The sequence below is a fragment of the Balaenoptera musculus genome, chromosome 5 (genome assembly GCF_009873245.2).
Source record: "Balaenoptera musculus isolate JJ_BM4_2016_0621 chromosome 5, mBalMus1.pri.v3, whole genome shotgun sequence".
NCBI lineage: Eukaryota > Metazoa > Chordata > Mammalia > Artiodactyla > Balaenopteridae > Balaenoptera > Balaenoptera musculus.
This window is the reverse complement of record NC_045789.1, coordinates 88488053-88507898: the sequence shown is the minus strand read 5'-3', so window position 1 is coordinate 88507898 and position 19846 is coordinate 88488053. Positions and strand designations below refer to the sequence as shown.

At 43.0% G+C, this 19846-nt stretch overlaps 1 protein-coding gene across 2 annotated transcripts in view; it reads left to right on the top strand.

The window, feature by feature from the left end:
• The window catches only part of ANAPC4 (anaphase promoting complex subunit 4), a 42075-nt gene extending 35728 nt beyond the window's left edge, over positions 1-6347 (top strand). For both annotated transcript variants that reach the window (XM_036853534.1, XM_036853535.1), the window contains 8 exons: positions 1851-1948; positions 2515-2576; positions 2659-2697; positions 2794-2895; positions 3709-3783; positions 4702-4875; positions 5515-5638; positions 6004-6347. In XM_036853534.1, coding sequence (XP_036709429.1) covers positions 1851-1948; positions 2515-2576; positions 2659-2697; positions 2794-2895; positions 3709-3783; positions 4702-4875; positions 5515-5638; positions 6004-6231 — 902 coding nt within the window. In that variant the 3' untranslated portion in view covers positions 6232-6347. The remainder of the gene's footprint in view (positions 1-1850; positions 1949-2514; positions 2577-2658; positions 2698-2793; positions 2896-3708; positions 3784-4701; positions 4876-5514; positions 5639-6003) is intronic.
• Positions 6348-19846: the final 13499 nt, after the last annotated feature.

The following is a 19846-nucleotide window of genomic DNA, read 5'->3' as shown; positions in this document are numbered from 1 at the left end:
ACACCAACTGGTTGTCCTACAGTTCGATTCTGACACTAACTCTGCAGAGTTACCACCAGACCCCACAGGGTTAGGGCTTAGTCCCACAAGACTGCCCCCACTTCAGAGTTCAGTCACAAGTACTGGGTCCCCAGGTTACCCACATTTCTGTTCCACTTGGCTACAAAGTTGGGGGTTCCCATACTTCAGTTTTAATAATTTGCTAAAATGGCTCACGAAACTCAGAAACACTTAACTTACATCTACCAGTTTATTATAAAGGATACAACTCTGGAATAGCCAAGTGGAAGAGATGCACGGGGCAAGGTATGGGGAGGCGCGTGGAGCTTCCATCCCCTCTCCAGGCGCACTGCCCTCCCAGCACCTTAATGCATGCATCGACCCAGAGGCCCTCTGCTCTGCCGTTTAGGGGCTGTATGGAGTTTTCATTATGTAGGGCTTAGGGGCCATTGGTGACGGGACTCACGCTAGCTTCTCTCCCCTACCCGCAGGTTGAGGAAGGGGCTGAAAGTTCCAAGCTTCTAATCAAGGCTTGGTCTTTTTTTTTTTTTTTTTTAAAGGATGCTACCTTTATTTATTTATTTTTATATCTATGGCTGTGTTGGGTCTTCGTTTCTGTGCGAGGGCTTTCTCCAGTTGCGGCAAGTGGGGGCCACTCTTCATCGCAGTGCACGGGCCTCTCACCATTGCGGCCTCCCCTGCTGCAGAGCACAGGCTCCAGACGCGCAGGCTCAGCAGTTGTGGCTCACGGGCCCAGTTGCTCCGCGGCATGTGGGATCTTCCCAGACCAGGGCTTGAACCCGTGTCCCCTGCATTGGCAGGCAGATTCTCAACCACTGCGCCACCAGGGAAGCCCAAGGCTTGGTCTTTATGGAGACCAGCCCCCATCCTGAAGCTATCTCAGGGCCTCATTAAAACAGAGTATGCTCCTGTCATCCTTATCACTCAGGAAATTCCAAGAGTTTTAAGGAGCTCTGGGCCAGGAACTGGGGACAAAGACCAAATATCTCTCTGATACCACAGCATCTGTCACCTGTTGGGAGCTTAAAATGTTAACACGATTAAAGCTCCTTTTATCCAGCATAGCTGGGGCATGAGGTGCTGTGAGGGAGTCCTGCAGAGCACAGTGGAAGAGGGTGGGCTTGGGAGTTGGACCTGGGTTTGATTGAGAGGTCTAGCTTCCTAGTCATTCTCACACTGGGCAATTGCCTACACCTCCTAAGCCTCATTTTTTTTTTTAATCAGTAAAATAAAGAGTATGATGCTTAATATATACAGCTATTGTAAACAATAGAAACAATAGGTATAAAAAGAACCTAGCATACTTGGTGTCACTAAATGACAAATTATATATTACTTTCTACTGATAAAGTAGTCTTTTCTAAAGTAAAGAGCTTATTTTCATAGCACCAGTTTCTTGTCTCCTGTTTTTGTTTTCACTATCACACTCTTCCAAAACAAGTGCTGTTGTTATACCATGGTGGTGAAGAAGAGAGAAAAATGAACTTATTTCATTGTATGTCTTATGGTTCCCAAATCACCCCTTTCTTCTTATAGCCAGCAGAAGCATACTGTTGGATTTTGGTGGGAAAAATAAAATATAGAATAACAAGCTTCAAGGACTCAGCTTGCAGTGAGTGTGGTGGCTTTCCGTGGACTGGCAGCAGGGGATGGTGCAAGGCAGGAGGCCACGGTCATTTCTAGTGAGCTCGTGCCAAGGCATAATGAAGTGGCCAGGGAGAATTTCCAGCGTCAGATAAGCTGTGTGGGCTGGCTCTAGCAGTAGATTAGTTTCTCCTAGTTATCTAGTTTGTTACAGCTTTTTATTTTTTGTTTTTGTTTCAAACCAGAAAGTCCTTTGCTGTTTCCTTATTATCCTCGAAAATCATTGCATTTTGTGAAAAGGCGGATGGAGAATGTTATTGATCAGTGCTTGCAAAAGCCAGCAGTAAGTTTGAAAGAAACGCTTGTTTTTGTGTAGGAGCAAGAATATCCGCAATATGTGGCTCACTTATGTAAATGATCGTAGTTATTAAGATGAACCATATCAAAATGCTGATATTCAACTATTTTTGACTAACAAAAATGGCAGTTTCATATGGTTCACTCTAATATTTCCTCTTATTGTTGCTTTCTTACATAAATTAAAAAATAAATACATGGTTATTGAACGTGTTGACGTCCTTTAGTATTTTATTTGTGCCCAGAACAAACTTATTATAAAAGGTCTTAGTTACAGAGCTGATGTGTCTGTTAACTACCGAATGATGGATGATTGATGCTATGAGACTAGAAGAGGTGGTTTCTAACCTGCCATCACTTATCTCCAGGGTCCTTTTCAGCTCAGAACTTTCTCTCTTCCTTACTGTCATGACTGTCATTAAAGTTTCTTGCATGAAGGTTGGTGATATAGATGATTTTGCACTAGACTTAAACAGTGACGATCAGTCACTTTCTGTGAGTATTTATTTTTGTGTATGTACATGTTTAATTATATTTTTAAATCTTATTTAGGATGTGATTGGAAAATCAATGAATCAAGCAATATGTATTCCATTATATACAGATGCTAGAAGGTAATTCTATTTACCTTTTTGGGTGGTATAATTCAGCAGCCAATTAAAATTTTTCTTACTTTTTTTTTTTCTTTTGTTTTAGTGAGGACTCCACACGTAGATTGTTCAAATTCCCTTTTCTGTAAGTGTCTCTCCCCTATCTCATGTGAATAATACAGTTTTGTTCTATGCATTGGTAGCTAAATAATCATGTTTTGACATTAATTTTTTTCCTTAGGTGGAATAATAAAACCTCAAATCTGCATTATCTTCTTTTTACTATTTTAGAAGATTCACTTTATAAAATGTGCATCTTAAGGAGACATACTGATATTTCCCAGTAAGTATTAATCTGAAGTTTGAACCAAGGAGATAAGATTTTATTATTTTTAATCATAAAACATACCGCTTCCCTTCCGTACATTTCAGGTTTTAGTTAAGCTGCCTTATGACTTTAGGCTTGCTAACTTAACTGTTCTGGTCTTTGTTTTCACATTTTTAAGGTGGTAATGCCAAATTAGGAAGCTATATGATCCCTTTTAATTCTAGATTATTTAATTTTGTATTGGTATATAGCTGTTACGTGTAGGATATTTTTAGGGTTAGGAAAAATATAACAACAGAATAGTCAGGATTATATCTCATCAACTTGTGGAAGTTCAAAATTATATTTTGGCATCCTTATAGAAAGGATTTTTACCTCAGGTTAAGTATGCCTTTCATTAAACAAGAAGCCTTGCATATAGAGACTTCTTTTGAGAATGCAAATAAAAGTTTTGAAAAATAAATAATATTCAGAATGTCACTAGGATCTTAAATGATTTTAAATCTAAACCTGAGGGAAATTTTTTGAAACCAAGATGTAGCCCGAGAGAAATAATTTGGTTGTCCCAAACATCCTTATTTTATAAGGAATCTTGCTACTTTGGTGACTATAAGATTTTAAACTAAGTTGTAATTTTGATGTTAGTTTTATCTGTCAGGGGTTTAAATCAGTTATCAGTATTCTAGAGTGAGTGTAATAGTATTTTGGTCTGGGGTTTGGTGATTACGTAAATGTACTAACAATCATGTTCTTTCAAGCATATATAGATTATTGCCTATCCAAGTTGTTCTACAAAGTCTCTTCCCCCACCCCCTTTCTTTCTTGAAGATCTGTAAGTAATGGACTAATTGCTATTAAATTTGGGAGCTTCACATATGCCACAACTGAAAAAGTGAGAAGAAGGTAAATCTTGAATCTTGTTTGAGTGAGATGTATATAGAATAAATACAATTATAGGAATATGGTTAGACTCAGTTACAGTGATGATATTCTTAGAAGGCCTTCGTCATTTGCAACTTAGGGGGCTGGGTTGGTTATATATTTTATACTTAGAGGATGATTTGACTTACAGTGAAAGGAACCTTACTGGCCTGCAGGAATTTTTATAGTGTGCTTTCCTACAATTAATACTGAGCTCTTTGTCCACTAAGAAAGTAATGTGGTTCCAGGGGGCAGATGGCTGAAGGTCTTCTTATGACCAGCAGGGGTGTGAGGTGGTATCCTTCTCACTGGGGTGGGATTTTCTTAGGGCACAAAGGGTAAGAATACTTGATGTCATCCTGAGGCTTTTGCAAGAGAAAGAACTGACACTAATCCTAAACCAACCTTTTTCTTACTCTTTTCCTTACATAAACGAAGTTCTTTATGATAATGTCTTCGAAGTTGTGTCTTTTCATATGTAAATCTTATTTTTACTTTTCATTCTAGTTAACTCTGTTTATTATATATATGTATATATGTATATATACACACACACACACACACATGTGTATATACATGGTGTCATTCATGGAATCTCCACAGGCTTAAGGCCTGACCATTGATGTCAAGAGTTTTCTGGAGCTGTGAACCAAGTTCACAGGTTTTTTTTTTTTCATGATTATCTATTTTCAGGGCCTAGTTATATTTGTGAGTAATCAGTACAGCAGGTAACTGTGACTTCAGTGTAAACTAATGATATATTTTAAATGTTACTGTATAGAATGTCACTTGATATTTTCATTGTCAGTTTTCTGCTTGGTACCAGTATAATGTTATATATACAGTATTTTCTCAGTCATGATAACATCTTTGATATAACAAAACTTATTTTAATTCTAGCACCTACAGTTGTTTAGATGCACAGTTTTATGATGATGAAACTGTCACAGTAGTTCTTAAAGACACCGTAGGACGTGAAGGAAGAGATAGACTCTTGGTCCAGTTGCCGTTGTCTTTGGTGTATAACAGTGAAGATTCTGCAGAATATCAATTCACTGGGTCTTACTCTACAAGGTAACTTACATTAGTAAGATTGTCTTTCTGATAGAACATTTAAATGTTTTTTTAATGTATATTGTACATTCTGGTTCTTTAGGTATGATAGATAAATAAAGTCAGCTGAGCAGAAATGCTCCTATTTTTTTACTGAAAAAATACTGGCTTCAACAGCTCTTCTGTCAAGAATTATTTGCTGGAACAAGGTGGGGAATTATTTGGTGTGGAGAATGGAACTTCTGTTTTCAAGGATAGCATGAACCCCAGTTTGTAGTAGAATTATTTTAGATTTGCCTTTAGTATTTTCCTTTCAGAATTAGGACCTCAGTAGCCACATAGAGGTTCAAGGTCAGTTCCAAGAGATGGCTTTAGATTGAGATTTAAATAAGCAGATCTCTAATTTTTAAAATGAGTCCATTTGCTTACCTTGAAAGTGAATCAAAAACCTTACTAAGGTTTCTGCCTTAGAAAAGTATTCTGCCTATTTGGAAATGCAGTTTTTTCATAGAATATAGTATCACAGCTTTTTTATACAGTAGCTGGTAGAATTATATTGGAAATGGGAATATTGGTAGAAATCAAACCCTGATACCACCCCTAGTAAACCAGGGGGAACAGCCCCATTTCACTCCTGGGTTGGTTTTCTTCCCTCTCTAGGCTAGATGAGCAGCGTAGCGCTATTCCCACCCGTACCATGCACTTTGAGAAGCACTGGAGATTACTGGAAAGTATGAAAGCACAGTATGTTGCTGGGAATGGTTTTCGCAAAGTGTCCTGTGTGGTAAGTATTAAATTGTTGCAAAGAGTAACAGAAGCAACAGGATCTGTCAGTCCTCTCAGTGCAGACATTTAGTGATGTCAAGCTTTTATTGATTATGAGCATGTAGTGGCCTTAGCTCTTTAGTTCTCTTGTTCTGAGAAAGCTTACTAAGTAATTAATAACAATTTTAGATTTTAGTAATCTTGAAATTGTATGTGGAGATCCTTTTATACAAAATGAAAGCTGAGTTAGGGATTTTGTTGTAAATTGATGGGAAAATAACTTTCCTATAAAACCACTTTTTTCAGATTTCTGATTTCTAATTTTTTATACATAATGTATTAGTTAAGCCATTTTAAAAGTTCTTTATTTGGCCTTTTCTTTAGTTAAGCTCGAATCTCCGTCATGTGAGAGTATTTGAAATGGACATAGACGATGAATGGGAGCTTGATGAGTCTTCGGATGAAGAGGAGGAGGCCAGTAATAAGCCTGTAAAAATAAAGGAAGAAGTATTGTCTGAGTCGGAAGCAGAGAACCAGCAAGCTGGCACTGCTGCTTTAGCTCCAGAGATGGTCATTAAAGTAGAAAAACTTGACCCTGAGCTAGACTCATGATCTAGCTTGCCATTATTTTGTATGTTCTCTTGTCAGAAAGGACACAGATGATGATCGAAGATGTGTTGGACCACTTAATTTTCTTTGTGAAATAAACAGTAAATTTTATTTTTTTTTATTCTGCGTCATCTTCTTTTAGTGGTGTAGCCACTGTGATAGATTTTCTTTTCACCAAGATTTCTTTTTAATACTGTGTGCAGAACTAGTGTTCAAGAAAATATAAATTGAATGTGAGGAAAGAGTTTAGTCTTTTCTGTCAAAAGGTAGGTATCAGGAATCATTCCTGTGTCAGGAAGAAATTACGTTTAGTCATTCATCACTGGAAGTTTTGATGCATTTAGTATTTTTAAAACGCAGACAACATTTATTCCTGTTTTTCCATCTTCCTCTTCTAGTTCATTTTAGATCTCCAGAATGCTTTCAAAATTATGTATTTATACTGATTTACTGTAACCCTAAATAAGCCAAGAGATGGGTACTATCTTTATGATTTAAATAGCAAAAACATTGCTTGACACCTGCATGATTATCTTTTCTCACTGTTACTTTGAGCTCTGAATTCTTTGAATCACCAGTGTTTAGAAGTGTATTTTTCCTCTGTTTAGAATTGGTCAAGGACATATGTGGCTGGCTGTGTGGTTGGTTCCTTGGGAACATGAGAAATAGGGATCAGCTAAACATAATTTAGCATTAGTACAAATGAGCGCTTGTTGATTTCCTAATGCTCATTCCTAAAGTAGAATGGTACTGTCATGTGACTTTCAAAGTTTCCATTTCATATATGAATTCTTTTTTTTTTTTTTTTGTCTGTGTTGGGTCTTCGTTGCTGTGCGTGGGCTTTCTCTAGTTGCGGCGAGCGGGGGCTACTCTTCGTTGCGGAGTGCAGACTTCTCATTGTGGTGGCTTCTCTTGTTGCAGAGCACGGGCTCTAGGTGTGCGGGCTTCAGTAGTTGTGGCGCACAGCCTTAGTTGCTCCGTGGCATGTGGGATCTTCCTGGACCAGGGCTCGAACCCATGTCCGCATTGGCAGGCGGATTCCTAACCACTGCGCCACCAGGGAAGTCCTATGTGAATTCTAATATCAGTTCACTGGGAAGTAAAAGAATCACTTTTGAAAGCTTTAAATATCTTTAGGCAGCAACATATACTATAACCAGGTAAGTGGGTAACTGCAAGATTGCTGTGTCATTTGTCTGTTTCTTTAATAGGGATCTGTTGTACTTTGATTTTAGGTATGTCACACTTAAGATTCTCGAGGTACCTCAGTTGGACTGATCTTTGTTGGTTTCGAAGGGAAAACTGAAGAGAATCCACTGTTGTGTGCATAAGCTTGGAGATTAGAACTCTTTTCAGGAGACCGACCATGCTAGCCGTCAGCCTTGCACTTAACAGTCCTTAAATACGATTAATATACAGTTTACATAAATGTTTGTTAATGGTTGGTCAGTGTTGATGGCATAGTGCAGAATGCCTTGAATTAACTTCTGTCAGCAAGAAAGGTGAACTGTCAGATGACATTACAGAGAAAGTACAGGTTGTAGGTATGTGGAGCAAATTAGGGTGAATGCATTGCACAGATATACCACATAACATTTAAATAACTTTGATGGATTTTAGGGACAAGTAATTACAGATTGTTCTTAGAATGAATTACAGTCTCAAAATAAGCAGCCAGTTCTTTGTTAGACTAATCTGTCTCATGTGACTTCATTAAATTTATGAAGATTTTTTGATATGTGAATATTTGCTTTCTATGGTTCCAGCATAGGGATAGATTGAAACTGGGACTCCTAGACTCTGCCCTTATCTTGAGCCAGGGATCAGAAATAGTTCTACTGATGCACTAGCTGTCCCTTAACATTGAGTTAAATTAATAATGTGAATCACTCCTACATGCACCCAGCGTTCATAGCAGGAGTGTGTACAATAGCCAAGACATGGAAGCAACCAACCTAAGCGTCCAACAGATGAATGAATAAAGAATATGTATGATACACAAACACATACAGTGGAATATTACTCAGCCATAAAAAGAATGAAATATTGCCATTTACAGCAACATGGATGGACCTAGAGAATATCATAGTAAGTGAAGTAAGACAGAGAAAGACAAACGTTATATGATATTGCTTATATGTGGAATCTAAAAAATAATACAAATGAATTTATTTATAAAACAGACTCACAGACACAGAAAACAAACTTATAGTTACCAAAGGGAAAGCGGGGGAGGGATAAATTAGGAGTATGGGATTAACAGATAACATACTACTATATATAAAATGTGAAACAAAGACTGTATAGCACAGGGAACTATATTCAATATCTTGTAATAAAGGAAAAGAATATGAAAAAATATATATATAACTGAATCACTTTGCTGTACGCCAGTAACAAAATATTGTTAATCAACTATACTTCAATTTAAAAAAATGTGAATCATTCCTAATTATAGGAGTATAGTTTTTTCATTAATGCTTTTAATGTGTATGATAAATCACCAATTTCGAAACTGGGTTTGTATTATATCAAAGTGAAAAAGTTTAAACTGATACCTGCATATATCTTTTTTATGTTTTAATAAGTATAAAACAATTTTCTGTTTATCATTGTATTTTTTTTTTTTTTGAAATGGACCTCAGGTTATTTCTCTTTTTTATTTATTTATTTATTTTTTTGGCTGTGTTGGGTCTTCGTTTCTGTGTGAGGGCTTTCTCTAGTTGCGGCAAGCGGGGGCCACTCTTCATCGCGGTGCGCGGGCCTCTCACTGTCGTGGCCTCTTTTGTTGCGGAGCACAGGCTCCAGACGCGCAGGCTCAGTAGTTGTGGCACACAGGCTTAGTTGCTCCACGGCATGTGGGATCTTCCAGGACCAGGGCTCGAACCCGTGTCCCCTGCATTGGCAGGCAGACTCTCAACCACTGCGCCACCAGGGAAGCCCTATCATTGTATTTTTAGATATGTGCTGTCATTTCCACATCATTAGAAATTTTGCTTTTAATATTTAGAAGCAATCTGATCATTACAGATTATCACTTTATTTCTAGTATATTTAGCAGCACATGCTGAATTTGAGTTTTGAATTTAGTGAATGACAAGTAAGGTGTGGGGACGTGAGCACCCTGGGCCGTGGGACTCCACCAGTTACTGGCTGTGTGCGGAACTCTGGGTCCTGACCTTTGTACAGTGGGCATAAGTGAGAACCTGTCCCAGGTGTGAGGACTAATGAGGGCTCAGTAGAGCATTGTGGTTGGCATGTAGGAGACACCTGATAGATTAGCACTTCTTAGTACAGTATTCTGTGCTGCTATTTTCTGTGTTAAATTGTGTTAGTGTTTTAGAAATTTAAATAGCCTTTTTTTTTTTTCTCCGTCAGACTTATTGGACTGTGACAATAGTCTTTTTAAGTCTCTGGGTTTCTTTTTTTTTTTTTCGTTTTACTGTTGACTTTTTTCCAAAATAAAAATTTTACTCTCTAAAAGATGCTAAAACATGTTTTATTCAGAGCATTTGAATATAAATGTGAAGAAAACTCTTAGCGTATAGCCTGAGTTTATGATGCCATAACTAGAGGAGTCTGTATATGTCTGAATTAATCTAAGTTTCCATTCTTGAGGAGGCCCAGCAAGCAGACGTCTGCTCAAAACTTCTAGAGGATGCTATACCTGAAATTATGGTTTGCGTGATTTCGCCAGGGGCAAATCGGTTTCTTTGGCACCTCTTGAAGTTGTGACAATTATCTATAGACTGTTTGCATTTATTAGAATCTATGTTTGACTGCGCGTGTCATCTTTGGTTCTCACTGAGCCGGAGGGAGATGGTACCTAGGATTACACAAAGTCAAGGTCACAAAAACCTTATAATGTGAGAGGAAGATATTAATATTTAGATAATATTAGAGCAGAAAATAGTATTTGAACTCTTAGGAGGAATATTCAGATCAGAAGTTCTCAATTGTTGAAGGGTTAGTGCTAAGAAGTGAATTGTTAATATGGTAGATAATCAATGTTTTTCACTTTCTGAGTGAACTAGAACAGGATTTCCCATGAAGCACAGGCCACCACATAAAAATCACCTGGGCCAGTGATTAAATATGCAAATTTATGGGTGCTTCCACAGGCCTGCTCAGTCAGAATGTGAAGGTTGGGCCCAGGTCTGCATTTTTAACCAACTCACCTGATCTTATGCCCACCGAGGGTAAGAACCAGTATTCTCCACAGAAGCTATTTTTTAGTAATTAGATGTTTAGTGTTTTTTTGTTGTTGTAAGGTTAAAAGCTGTTCCCTTCGATGCATTGAAAATTGATGTATTTTTTTTCTTTAAAAATAACCCTCACTGGTGATGAATTTCAGATGCAAGGTGCTCACACTTCCATTAAGTCTATTTAGATGGCGGTGGACCTAATTGTACCCCAACTCTCTACGTACTACGGCATGTATAAATGAATCCCTTAAGGCCACATTTCAGCCCTAGGAAGGTCTGGTTCAGCCAAGTAATAGATGCTGAGTTGGGTCTCTGTGGGCCATGCGAGTTGGTAATATTCCATTTCAGTTCATAAATGTCACCTTTCGTCAGGTGTGTGCAGGCAGACTGAAGTCACAGTGCCTCTGGACACGAAGTGTGCTGTGTGGTTACTGCTGTACCGATGATAAAACTGTCCCATGACATGACTTAATGACGCTATGTTTACCGGCTTGATAGATGTTTTAAACGTTTAAGCAAGGAGATAAATCTGTAGTTCATGCCTCCTGCCTCCGACTTCCGATGTTGTCATATTCCCCCAACCAGACTGGATTCCTGATTCCGGTTGCAGAGGGAACATTCTTATTTTAAATTTCCCCACTGTTCAGATGATAAAACTGGGTATTTAGGAGCCCAGCTAGATGTGATTGTCAACATTGTAAGTGACGCTGCACAACTTTCTAACATTGATAACAGCTTCCTTCCCATTTTCCTTTCCACCACTTATTCTGTCCTGCCCAATTCTTGCAGGAAGGCATGTGAAGGATTTTTTTAAAAAAAGATTTGGTTTGCTCTCTTGGGGTGCAAAGTCAAGATATCCGCCGGGTGGCAGAATGTGGATAGCCAAGGGGCCAGGGCTATTGTTCTGGGTGCCATTTTCTCCCTGCTGCAGGAGGAACCATCAAGGGAGACTTGGAAAGAGTGACCCACGTGGCAGGAGGAGACCCAGGTAACTGGCTAACGGAAGCCCAATCAGGAGAGCAGTCAGCCATGTGAAATGCTGCCAAGAAGTGGAGAAAGGGTGTGGTGGAGGATTGGCTGTTACCTCTGAAAAGCTGAAAGTTGGTGGTGGTTGCTTTTCAAATAACCCTCAGTCTCCTTAACATCTTCTCCAAGGCTCTTCAGGCTCTGCCCCTGCACTCTCCCATCATCTCGGGGCTCTTCCCCCAGCTCACATGGGCTTTCTTTCTGTTTTTCTTGAATGAGCCAAATTCTTTCCTACTCCAGAGCTTTGGGATATGCCCTTTGCTAGGGATGTTGTTTCCTAATCCGTCACAAAGTTAATTCACACTTATTCTTAATTTCTCAGCTCAATGTCTCTTCCTCAGAGAAGCCTACTGTGCTTTTAGGAGTCTCTCTTACCCCTTCCCTTCATATCAGTTGTCACAATTTTGTAGTTATATATTAATTTGGTGCTTAGTATTTTATTGTCTAAATTAAATTATAAACCCTGTAGCATCAGAGTATATGTCAATTTTGCTTGCCTCTCTATACTCAGTATCTGGCATAGTGCCTGGCACATAGTAGGTGCTCAAAATATACTCGATTCAATTATCAAAATATACAGCAAAAGGGACACTGGTTTGAAATATGATAAATTATCCTGAAATCTTAACAACATTGCAGTGTTTTGAATTTGTTCACAAATGGGCTGTATTACAAAATTTACAAACTGATTGTTTGACACTCAGATTAGATTTCTCTATAGAAAAACTGTCATTGTTGGTCCCAGTCTGCACCTACTGAAAATAACAATTATAGATCTGCAAGCTCACCTCTATCCAAATATCAGCCTTGATTTCTGAATCAGGATTCCCAGTTTTCAGCCTTCACATAATTTTTAAGGCCTTCATTCTTGTGAATTTAGGATAGAGATGATGTATTTAGAAAGATGAGTTTTAGTATTAAAAAAAAAAGTGGTGACCCTGACAGGAAGTGTTTCAGAGGAGTGCTGGCAGCAGAAGCCCTGTATGAGTGGGTGTGAAATAGATGTGAAGTGAGCAAGTGGAGACCACAGAAGTAGGCAAGTCTTGAAGAATTTTGCTGCAAGAGGGGAGAGGAACGGAGTGGTGGCCAGAGGGAGACATGGCATCAGGGCTCTTTAAAAAATATGGATGCTGTGAAGGCATATTTCTACAACCATAGGAGTAATCCACGAAAGGGGGAGAAACTGACCATTCTAGAGAAGGGGGGGGGAATATGTGAGAGCGAAACCCTCGAGAAGGCAAAGAGGTGAGGCCCATTGGTCGGCAGAAGGATCTGTCTTGGGTTGGAGCACGGTGTTCCTTCCACGCACGCTCACAGGAGTGTGTGGGGACAGTTCCTGCTGGGTGGTGGAACTGTGGGTCGTACAACAATTTCCCCCAAGAGGTAAGGTCTCAGCAGAGAGAGATGAGGAGAGGAGATGTGTGAAATCGTTGACCTCCAATGGGAAAGTGAATTTTGCTGAGAAAGTGTTAGCATTGAGGGTCTGCTGGAGATTTGTGGCATAAATTCAAAAAGAGCCCAATTAATGGAATCATTTTCTCCCACTGCTCAGGCGTCGGGTGGATTAGGTGGCACGTTGGGTTTAATCTGGGTTGGGGTTTTGTCAGACCGCTGCGACAAGGCAGAGAGGGATGAGGGGCTTCGAGAAGGTAGTAACGCTGTGACAGGGCCAGTGGGTCAGAAGGTGGAGGGTCATGGGGTTTTGGAACCAGAAGGCTGGGGAGACAGGCGGCGGCCAGAGGGGCCGTTTGCAGTGAGTGGTACCGAGGTGGTGGAGCTGATGAGGACAAGGGGAACTGTGGCCATGGCGGCTGCTGTTGGGAAGGGGAAAATCACTGGGGGTCAGTACGTCAAGAACTGAGTGCCCGGGGTTTTTGGATGGCTCATCCATGTGGCTGTTCAAGCTGAGAAAGGAGATGGCAGTATCCGGGTGGAGAAGGTTCCCGTGCGTTGGGTGCTGAGGTCACCAGGGCAGGAGGAGGATGAGGTGACGGCTGTGAGCGGAACGGGAGGGAAAGGAAAAGCTGCCTGTGCTTCCAAGGCTCCCGGGCTTTGAGAGGCCCCGAGGAGGGTCCGTGACTTACGTAAGGTCGCTGAGGAAGTCGTGAGGCAGGAAGTCAAGCCCACGCGGGCTGAGGCGGGGCCGGGCTCCCAAGCCCCACGCCGCCTGCCTGAGAGGAGCTCGAAGCAGAACCCAGGGTTGTAGAGGACCCGGTGCCGGATGAGAATACAAAGCCGGCTTGTGAGCACTGCAGTGTTTACCAGTCCTGTTATCAGCCGTACATTGGCACTTCCTCCATCTGGGAGATTAAAAGATTAAAGGCCGGCATGGAGGTGGAGGTCAGTTCTGATTTTTAAAGCTGGACTCAGCAGCTCCCCCTGCTGGCTCTGGGGAGTGGTTGTGCACGGTTGCTCTCCTGCCTGATCCTGTCTTGAGTGAAGGGCTTTCTCGGAGACAGTTGTGGGTGGACAGGAGGCGGCCTGGTGTGATGGCCCAGGACAGCGGGCCGGAGTGAGCCTGCTCGGAGGCCCGGGGCGGGGCCCAGGAGGGGCGGGAGCTGAAGCATCTGTCTCCCAGCGTGGGGCGCGGTTCAGGGCCTCCCCGGGGTTGGGCGCTCTCCTGGGTCGTCCGAAGCATCCCTCAGAGGGGAGCTGCTCTGGCTGTTTGGGGAACCAGGCAGTTCCCAGGCCCCTATGAGGTAGCACTGAGCTTCAGCGGGCGGCTTAGCACGCCCAGGAGGGCCTAGACCCAGCTGGCCATGGGAACCTCGGCATCTGCCAAATTGTACGCGAAAATCCCGAGCGCTCGGGGCCGTGGACATTCTGGGGCCAGGCCAGGCCAGACCTGAGGCTGGTTGTGATCAGAGGCTGGTTGTGAGGCTGGTTGTGTCTCTACCTGCACCTGCCGCCACCCATCCCCCTCCTCCTGGTCTGCGTTTGGCTTTTCAGTGTTCTCCTATGCAGAAGTCTGTCATGGAAGAGGAGTCGTGCGGGAGAGCTTGCACGGTGCTTTGTATGCATTATCCCACATAGTTCTCTGAACAGCTCTGCAACAAAGGCATTGCTCTCCTTAGTTTACAGAAAAGAAAAAAAGTTCAGGGAGGTTCCATGTGTCCCAATCACTCAACTAGTCGGTGGCAGGGCCAGGATGCGAAACAGATGATCTGACCCCAGCTAGTAATAATCCCTACAACAACTGAGTACTTAATAAGAGCCGGGCACCATTCCAAGCACATCCCATGAATAATTCATTTAAGCCTCACTCCAGTCCTACAAGGTAAGTGCTATTATTAGCATCATCCTCATTTCACAGATGAAGAAACTGAGGCACAGGCTAAGTTTTCTTACTTTGTTCATGGGAATTACACGGGCAGCAGGGGTGAGATGGGGATGTCTGGTGCAGCACCCTTGCTTTTTTTTTTTAACCTCTTTATTGGAGTATAATTGCTTTACAGTGTTGTGTTAGTTTCTACTGTATAACAAAGTGAATCAGCTATACATATACATATATCCCCATATCTCCTCCCTCTTGCATCTCCCTCCCACCCTCCCTATCCCACCCCTCTAGGTGGTCACAAAGCACCGAACTGATCTCCCTGTGCTATGAGGCTGCTTCCCACTAGCTATCTGTTTTACATTTGGTAGTGTATATATGTCCATGCCACTCTCTCACTTTGTCCCAGCTTACCCTTCCCCCTCCCTATGTCCTCAAGTCCATTCTCTACATCTGTGTCTTTATTCCTGTCCTGCCCCTAGGTTCATCAGAACCATTTTTTTTTTTAAGATTCCATATATATGTGTTAGCATATGGTATTTGTTTTTCCCTTTCTTACTTACTTCACTCTGTATGACAGACTCTAGGTCTATCTGCCTGACTACAAATAACAATTTCATTTCTTTTTATGGCTGAGTAATATTCCATTGTATGTATGTGCCACATCTTCTTTATCCATTCATCTGTCAATGGACACTTAGGTTGCCTCCATGTCCTGGCTATTGTAAATAATGCTGCAATGAACATTGTGGTACATGACTCTTTTTGAATTATGGTTTTCTCAGGGTATATGCCCAGTAGTGGGATTGCTGGCTCATATGGTAGTTCTACTTTTAGTTTTTTAAGGAACCTCCCTACTGTTCTCCATAGTGGCTGTATCAATTTACATTCCCACCAACAGTGTAGGAGGGTTTCCTTTCCTCCACACCCTCTCCAGCATTTATTGTTTGTAGAGTTTTTGATGATGGCCATTCTGACTGGTGTGAGGTGATACCTCATTGTAGTTTCGATTTGCATTTCTCTAATGATTAGTGATGTTGAGCATCCTTTCATGTGTTTGTTGGCAATCTGTATATCTTCTTTGGAGAAATGTCTATTTAGGTCTTCTGCCCATTTTTGGATTGGGTTGTTTGTTTTTTTGATATTGAGCTGCATGAGCTGCTTGTATATTTTGGAGACTAATCTTTTGTCAGTTGCTTCGTTTGCAAATATTTTCTCCCATTCGGAGGGTTGTCTTTTCATCTTGTTTATGGTTTCCCTTGCTGTACAAAGCTTTTAAGTTTCATTAGGTCCCACTTGTTTATTTTTGTTTTTATTTCCATTTCTCTAGGAGGTGGATCAAAAAGGATCGTGCTGTGATTTATGTCCTAGAGTATTCTGCCTATATTTTCCTCTAAGGGTTTGATAGTGTCTGGCCTTAATTTACGTCTTTAATCCATTTTGAGCTTATTTTTGTGTATGGTGTTAGGGAGTGTTCTAATTTCATTCTTTTACATGTAGCTGTCCAGTTTTCCCAGCACCACTTATTGAAGAGGCTGTCTTTTCTCCATTGTTTATTCTTGCCTCCTTTATCAAAGATAAGGCGACCATATTGCATCCTTGCTCTTAACCTCTACAGGTGCTGCCTTTCCGGGGTCTGTGTTGATCTGCAGCCCCGCCCTCCCTCCTTCGCCCCTGCTGCCTTGCCCCTGGCCGCACTCCCCAGGCACAGTCTCCCTGCAGTGGCATGGCCACCGTGATGTCTGTGTGGCATGACTGGCAGCGATGCCAAGGCTTAATTCTTCCCAGAGCTCCTTCGTTCATAATCACCATCAGCTCTGTGAGGAAACAGGCTCTGAAGAGGGAGCAGAGCTGCTTTTCCTGCAGACACGGAAATATGTGCGAGAAGCCCAAATCCTGCCCCCTGAGATCAGTGTGGTTTCCCCCAAGACAGCAATGCCCACGCCAGTTACTGTGCCCTCTTGCTTTGCCTCCTGAGCAGGTTCTCGTGTGTGTGTGTGTGTGTGTGTGTGTGTTCAGGGCTCACAGAGACAGAGCAGTCCTCTCCCCAGAAAGGTGACAGCAGGGAAGCTGCCCACTGTATTTGTGCCATGAATATTCTCTGTCCCATCTCCCAATGCATCGAGATTATTTTGCATTTTGTTGGTCTACAGACTTCCCATGGGTAAAGGCTCCCACGGAAGATGGGAAGCAGGTGAAAGGCAGAGAGATGATCTTCTGAATAAATACGTGGGCCAGGCAGGGGGTGTATTTGCAGTTTGCAGCAGGGAAACTATTCAAAACACGGAATGTTCAGTGGTGAACACTGTGAGAAGGACTGTGTGACTCCACGAAATACAGACTAGAAGCACACTTGGCCTGTTCGTTGTGGACTAGGGACGATGATAATGCAGTGTCGAGAAAATAAGTTCCGTCTTGTGTTTTTCCACAAAATAGCTCAGAGCATCACATGCCAATTATCCTATTTACTCATCTAACATGTAAAAGGGACTTGATGGGGTGACAGTCTTGGGATGGAGCAGGAAATGTAATAATGTAGTTTCCTTTTGAGAAACGGAAGTTGAAGGAACAGATTTGCAAATTGTCTCAGCAATTCAATGAAAATATGAGCCTTAGACCTCTCAAATTTCTAACCCAGTACTCTTCACTCCCCTTAGTTCCAAAATTAGTTAGTATAATGGCCTGTTTATGTTTAATTAAATGCAAGACTAATTTACAACTCACCTTGCTCTGGGCTGGTCATTAGGCGTGTGACACCTGGTCCGGTCCATTTCCGGAAGTCGGAGGGATGGATGATGCTTTGCTGCCAAAGGGGGTTAAGAAAATGACAGTTCACAAAATCCCTGGAAGAGGAAATGAAGGCATGTTTTATGGGTTGAAGCAGAACAGAGAGGAGCGGTGTGGCTCTGGGGGGAGAAGGGTGTGAATTGTTATCCCTCTCTCAGTCCCAGAGTCCAGTTCAAATGCTTTTCCAAAGCTTCCGTTCACTCCTCACTCCTCCAAGCCTCACCACCTCAACTCCAGGCCCCACCATCGCAGCCCCAGGCTGGCTGTTATCTCTGCCTCAAGCTCTTGTCATAACCATTGTGGTTACTGAGCACTAAGGACAGATGAGGACCTAGACTAATAAATGCACTAGAGGTATGAACTTGTCCAGCTGCCCCCACCCCATCACCCGTGAGAAAGGAAGCATTGTTAATCCCTTTGTACCGAGGAGGAAGGAGAGGCCCAGAGAGGTTAGGTAATTTGCGCAAGGTCACACAGCTAGTGAGGGGTCGGGCCTGAGTTCTCCATCATACACTGCACATCTCTGGCCTCTACCACCTCCTCCCTTTACTTGTGAATAACATACCTTCCCCTTCTGGCATGCGAACTCCTCAAGGGCAGGCAGCCCTGCTGCCTGGTGGTAAATCCTCACTAAAGATCTGTGCCCTCTTCCCTGGTGGTGCAGTGGTTGAGAATCCGCCTGCCAATGCAGGGGACACGGGTTCGAGCCCTGGTCTGGGAAGATCCCACATGCCGCGGAGCAACTAGGCCCGTGAGCCACGACTACTGAGCCTGCGCGTCTGGAGCCTGTGCTCCGCAACAAGAGAAGCCGCGATAGTGAGAGGCCCGCGCACCGCGATGAAGAGTGGCCCCCGCTTGCCGCAACTAGAGAAAGCCCTCGCACAGAAACGAAAGCCCAACACAGCCAAAAATAAATAAATAAATAAAATAATTTTTTAAAAAAAGATCTGTGCCCTAATAGGAAGCTCCACCCTTAAAATTGGTGGAGGCTGGGCCCCTGAGTCCTGTTTGGGAAGCCACAGCGCCCCCTGGTGCCTGAGAAGTCTAACTTCAGCCCCAAGCCGGCCAGTGCTGAAGGTTCCCAGCCCTCGGTCCAGGGCAGCAGAGCTGAGCCACCCAAGGTAGGAGAGGGCTGCTCCCCGCAGCCGTCCCATGCGGGTTTCTGAGGCTGCTCTGTGGGAATGCCTCAATTCAGGAAGCTCGGGTACCTCATGGCCTTTCTGGCTGACACTGGGTCGCCAGGCAGTACTCTGCCAGGCCCAGCGGCCTAGGAAGGACATCCCAGAGAGGAAGATGTGTGAGAGGGTCCCCATCAGGAGACGTGGGGTTCCAGAGGTCGTCTTGGCTTGCGGGTTGGAGGATGGCTGAAAACCCCTGCAGAGGGCAGCAGTGTGCTTGTTTGTGCTGTTCGTGCCAGGGTCGGCTTCCTGACGCGTGGGTATGACACAGGCCTCGAGCTCTGAAGGGCCCAGGCTTGGTTGAATGCTCTGTGGAAACAAAGACCAACCAAATGAGAGCAAGCAAAGGCTGCTTATTTGAGCTTCCCTGAGCAAAGGAGGCGCTCTTGCATTTTGGCAGAGACTCGAAGGCAGGCCGAAGGGCTGGGGACGCTTTATAGTGGAGAAAAGGGATGGCTCCCCGTGTGCCCTGACTGGAGGCTGTGGGCCCCTGGGAAGCTGGAGGAGGTTAAGTAGAAGCGGGGCATCCTATGTGATTGCTTGGGGGTGGCTCTTTGGCTTTCTCTGGTGGGTCCTGAGTTGGAAGCAGGGACAGAAGTTAGGGAAGCTGTCAGTTATGGATCGAGTCCTGGCCATTGGGGCTGATTGTTACAAGGCTTCCTGGATTCCCACTGTCGAGATGGCAGTCTCCCTTCCTGCAAGAACGACTTATATAAAGCAGGTGGCTTCCTGGGCTAGTTATTGCAGATGAGAAGATGGTTTCCTGGGCAGGTTGCTGCGGGCTGTGGGTTGGAGTTATGTTTTTATACATGGTCTGGCCATGGACCGTTTGTATAGTCAGTCTCTCATTCCACTGTCGCCATCTTGAAATTCTTGACGAGGGGACCCACACTGGGTCCTGTAAATGATGTGGCCATTCCTGTGTTCTTTGGACTCATGACCAAGGAAGCTTTCATGATCTAGCTGCAGTTTTCATACTTTTACTTAGAATTTGAGATTGTGCTGTCCCCAAGTACTGAAAGCCTCCTGGTGGAACCCAGGTTCAAACGCCCAGGGGAATGTCATTGGGGCCTGTTGGCGAGTCTGTTTCCTTGTGAAGCCTGCAGATCCTCCGCTGTGTTTTTTCTCCCTTGTTATGGTCGGGGTCT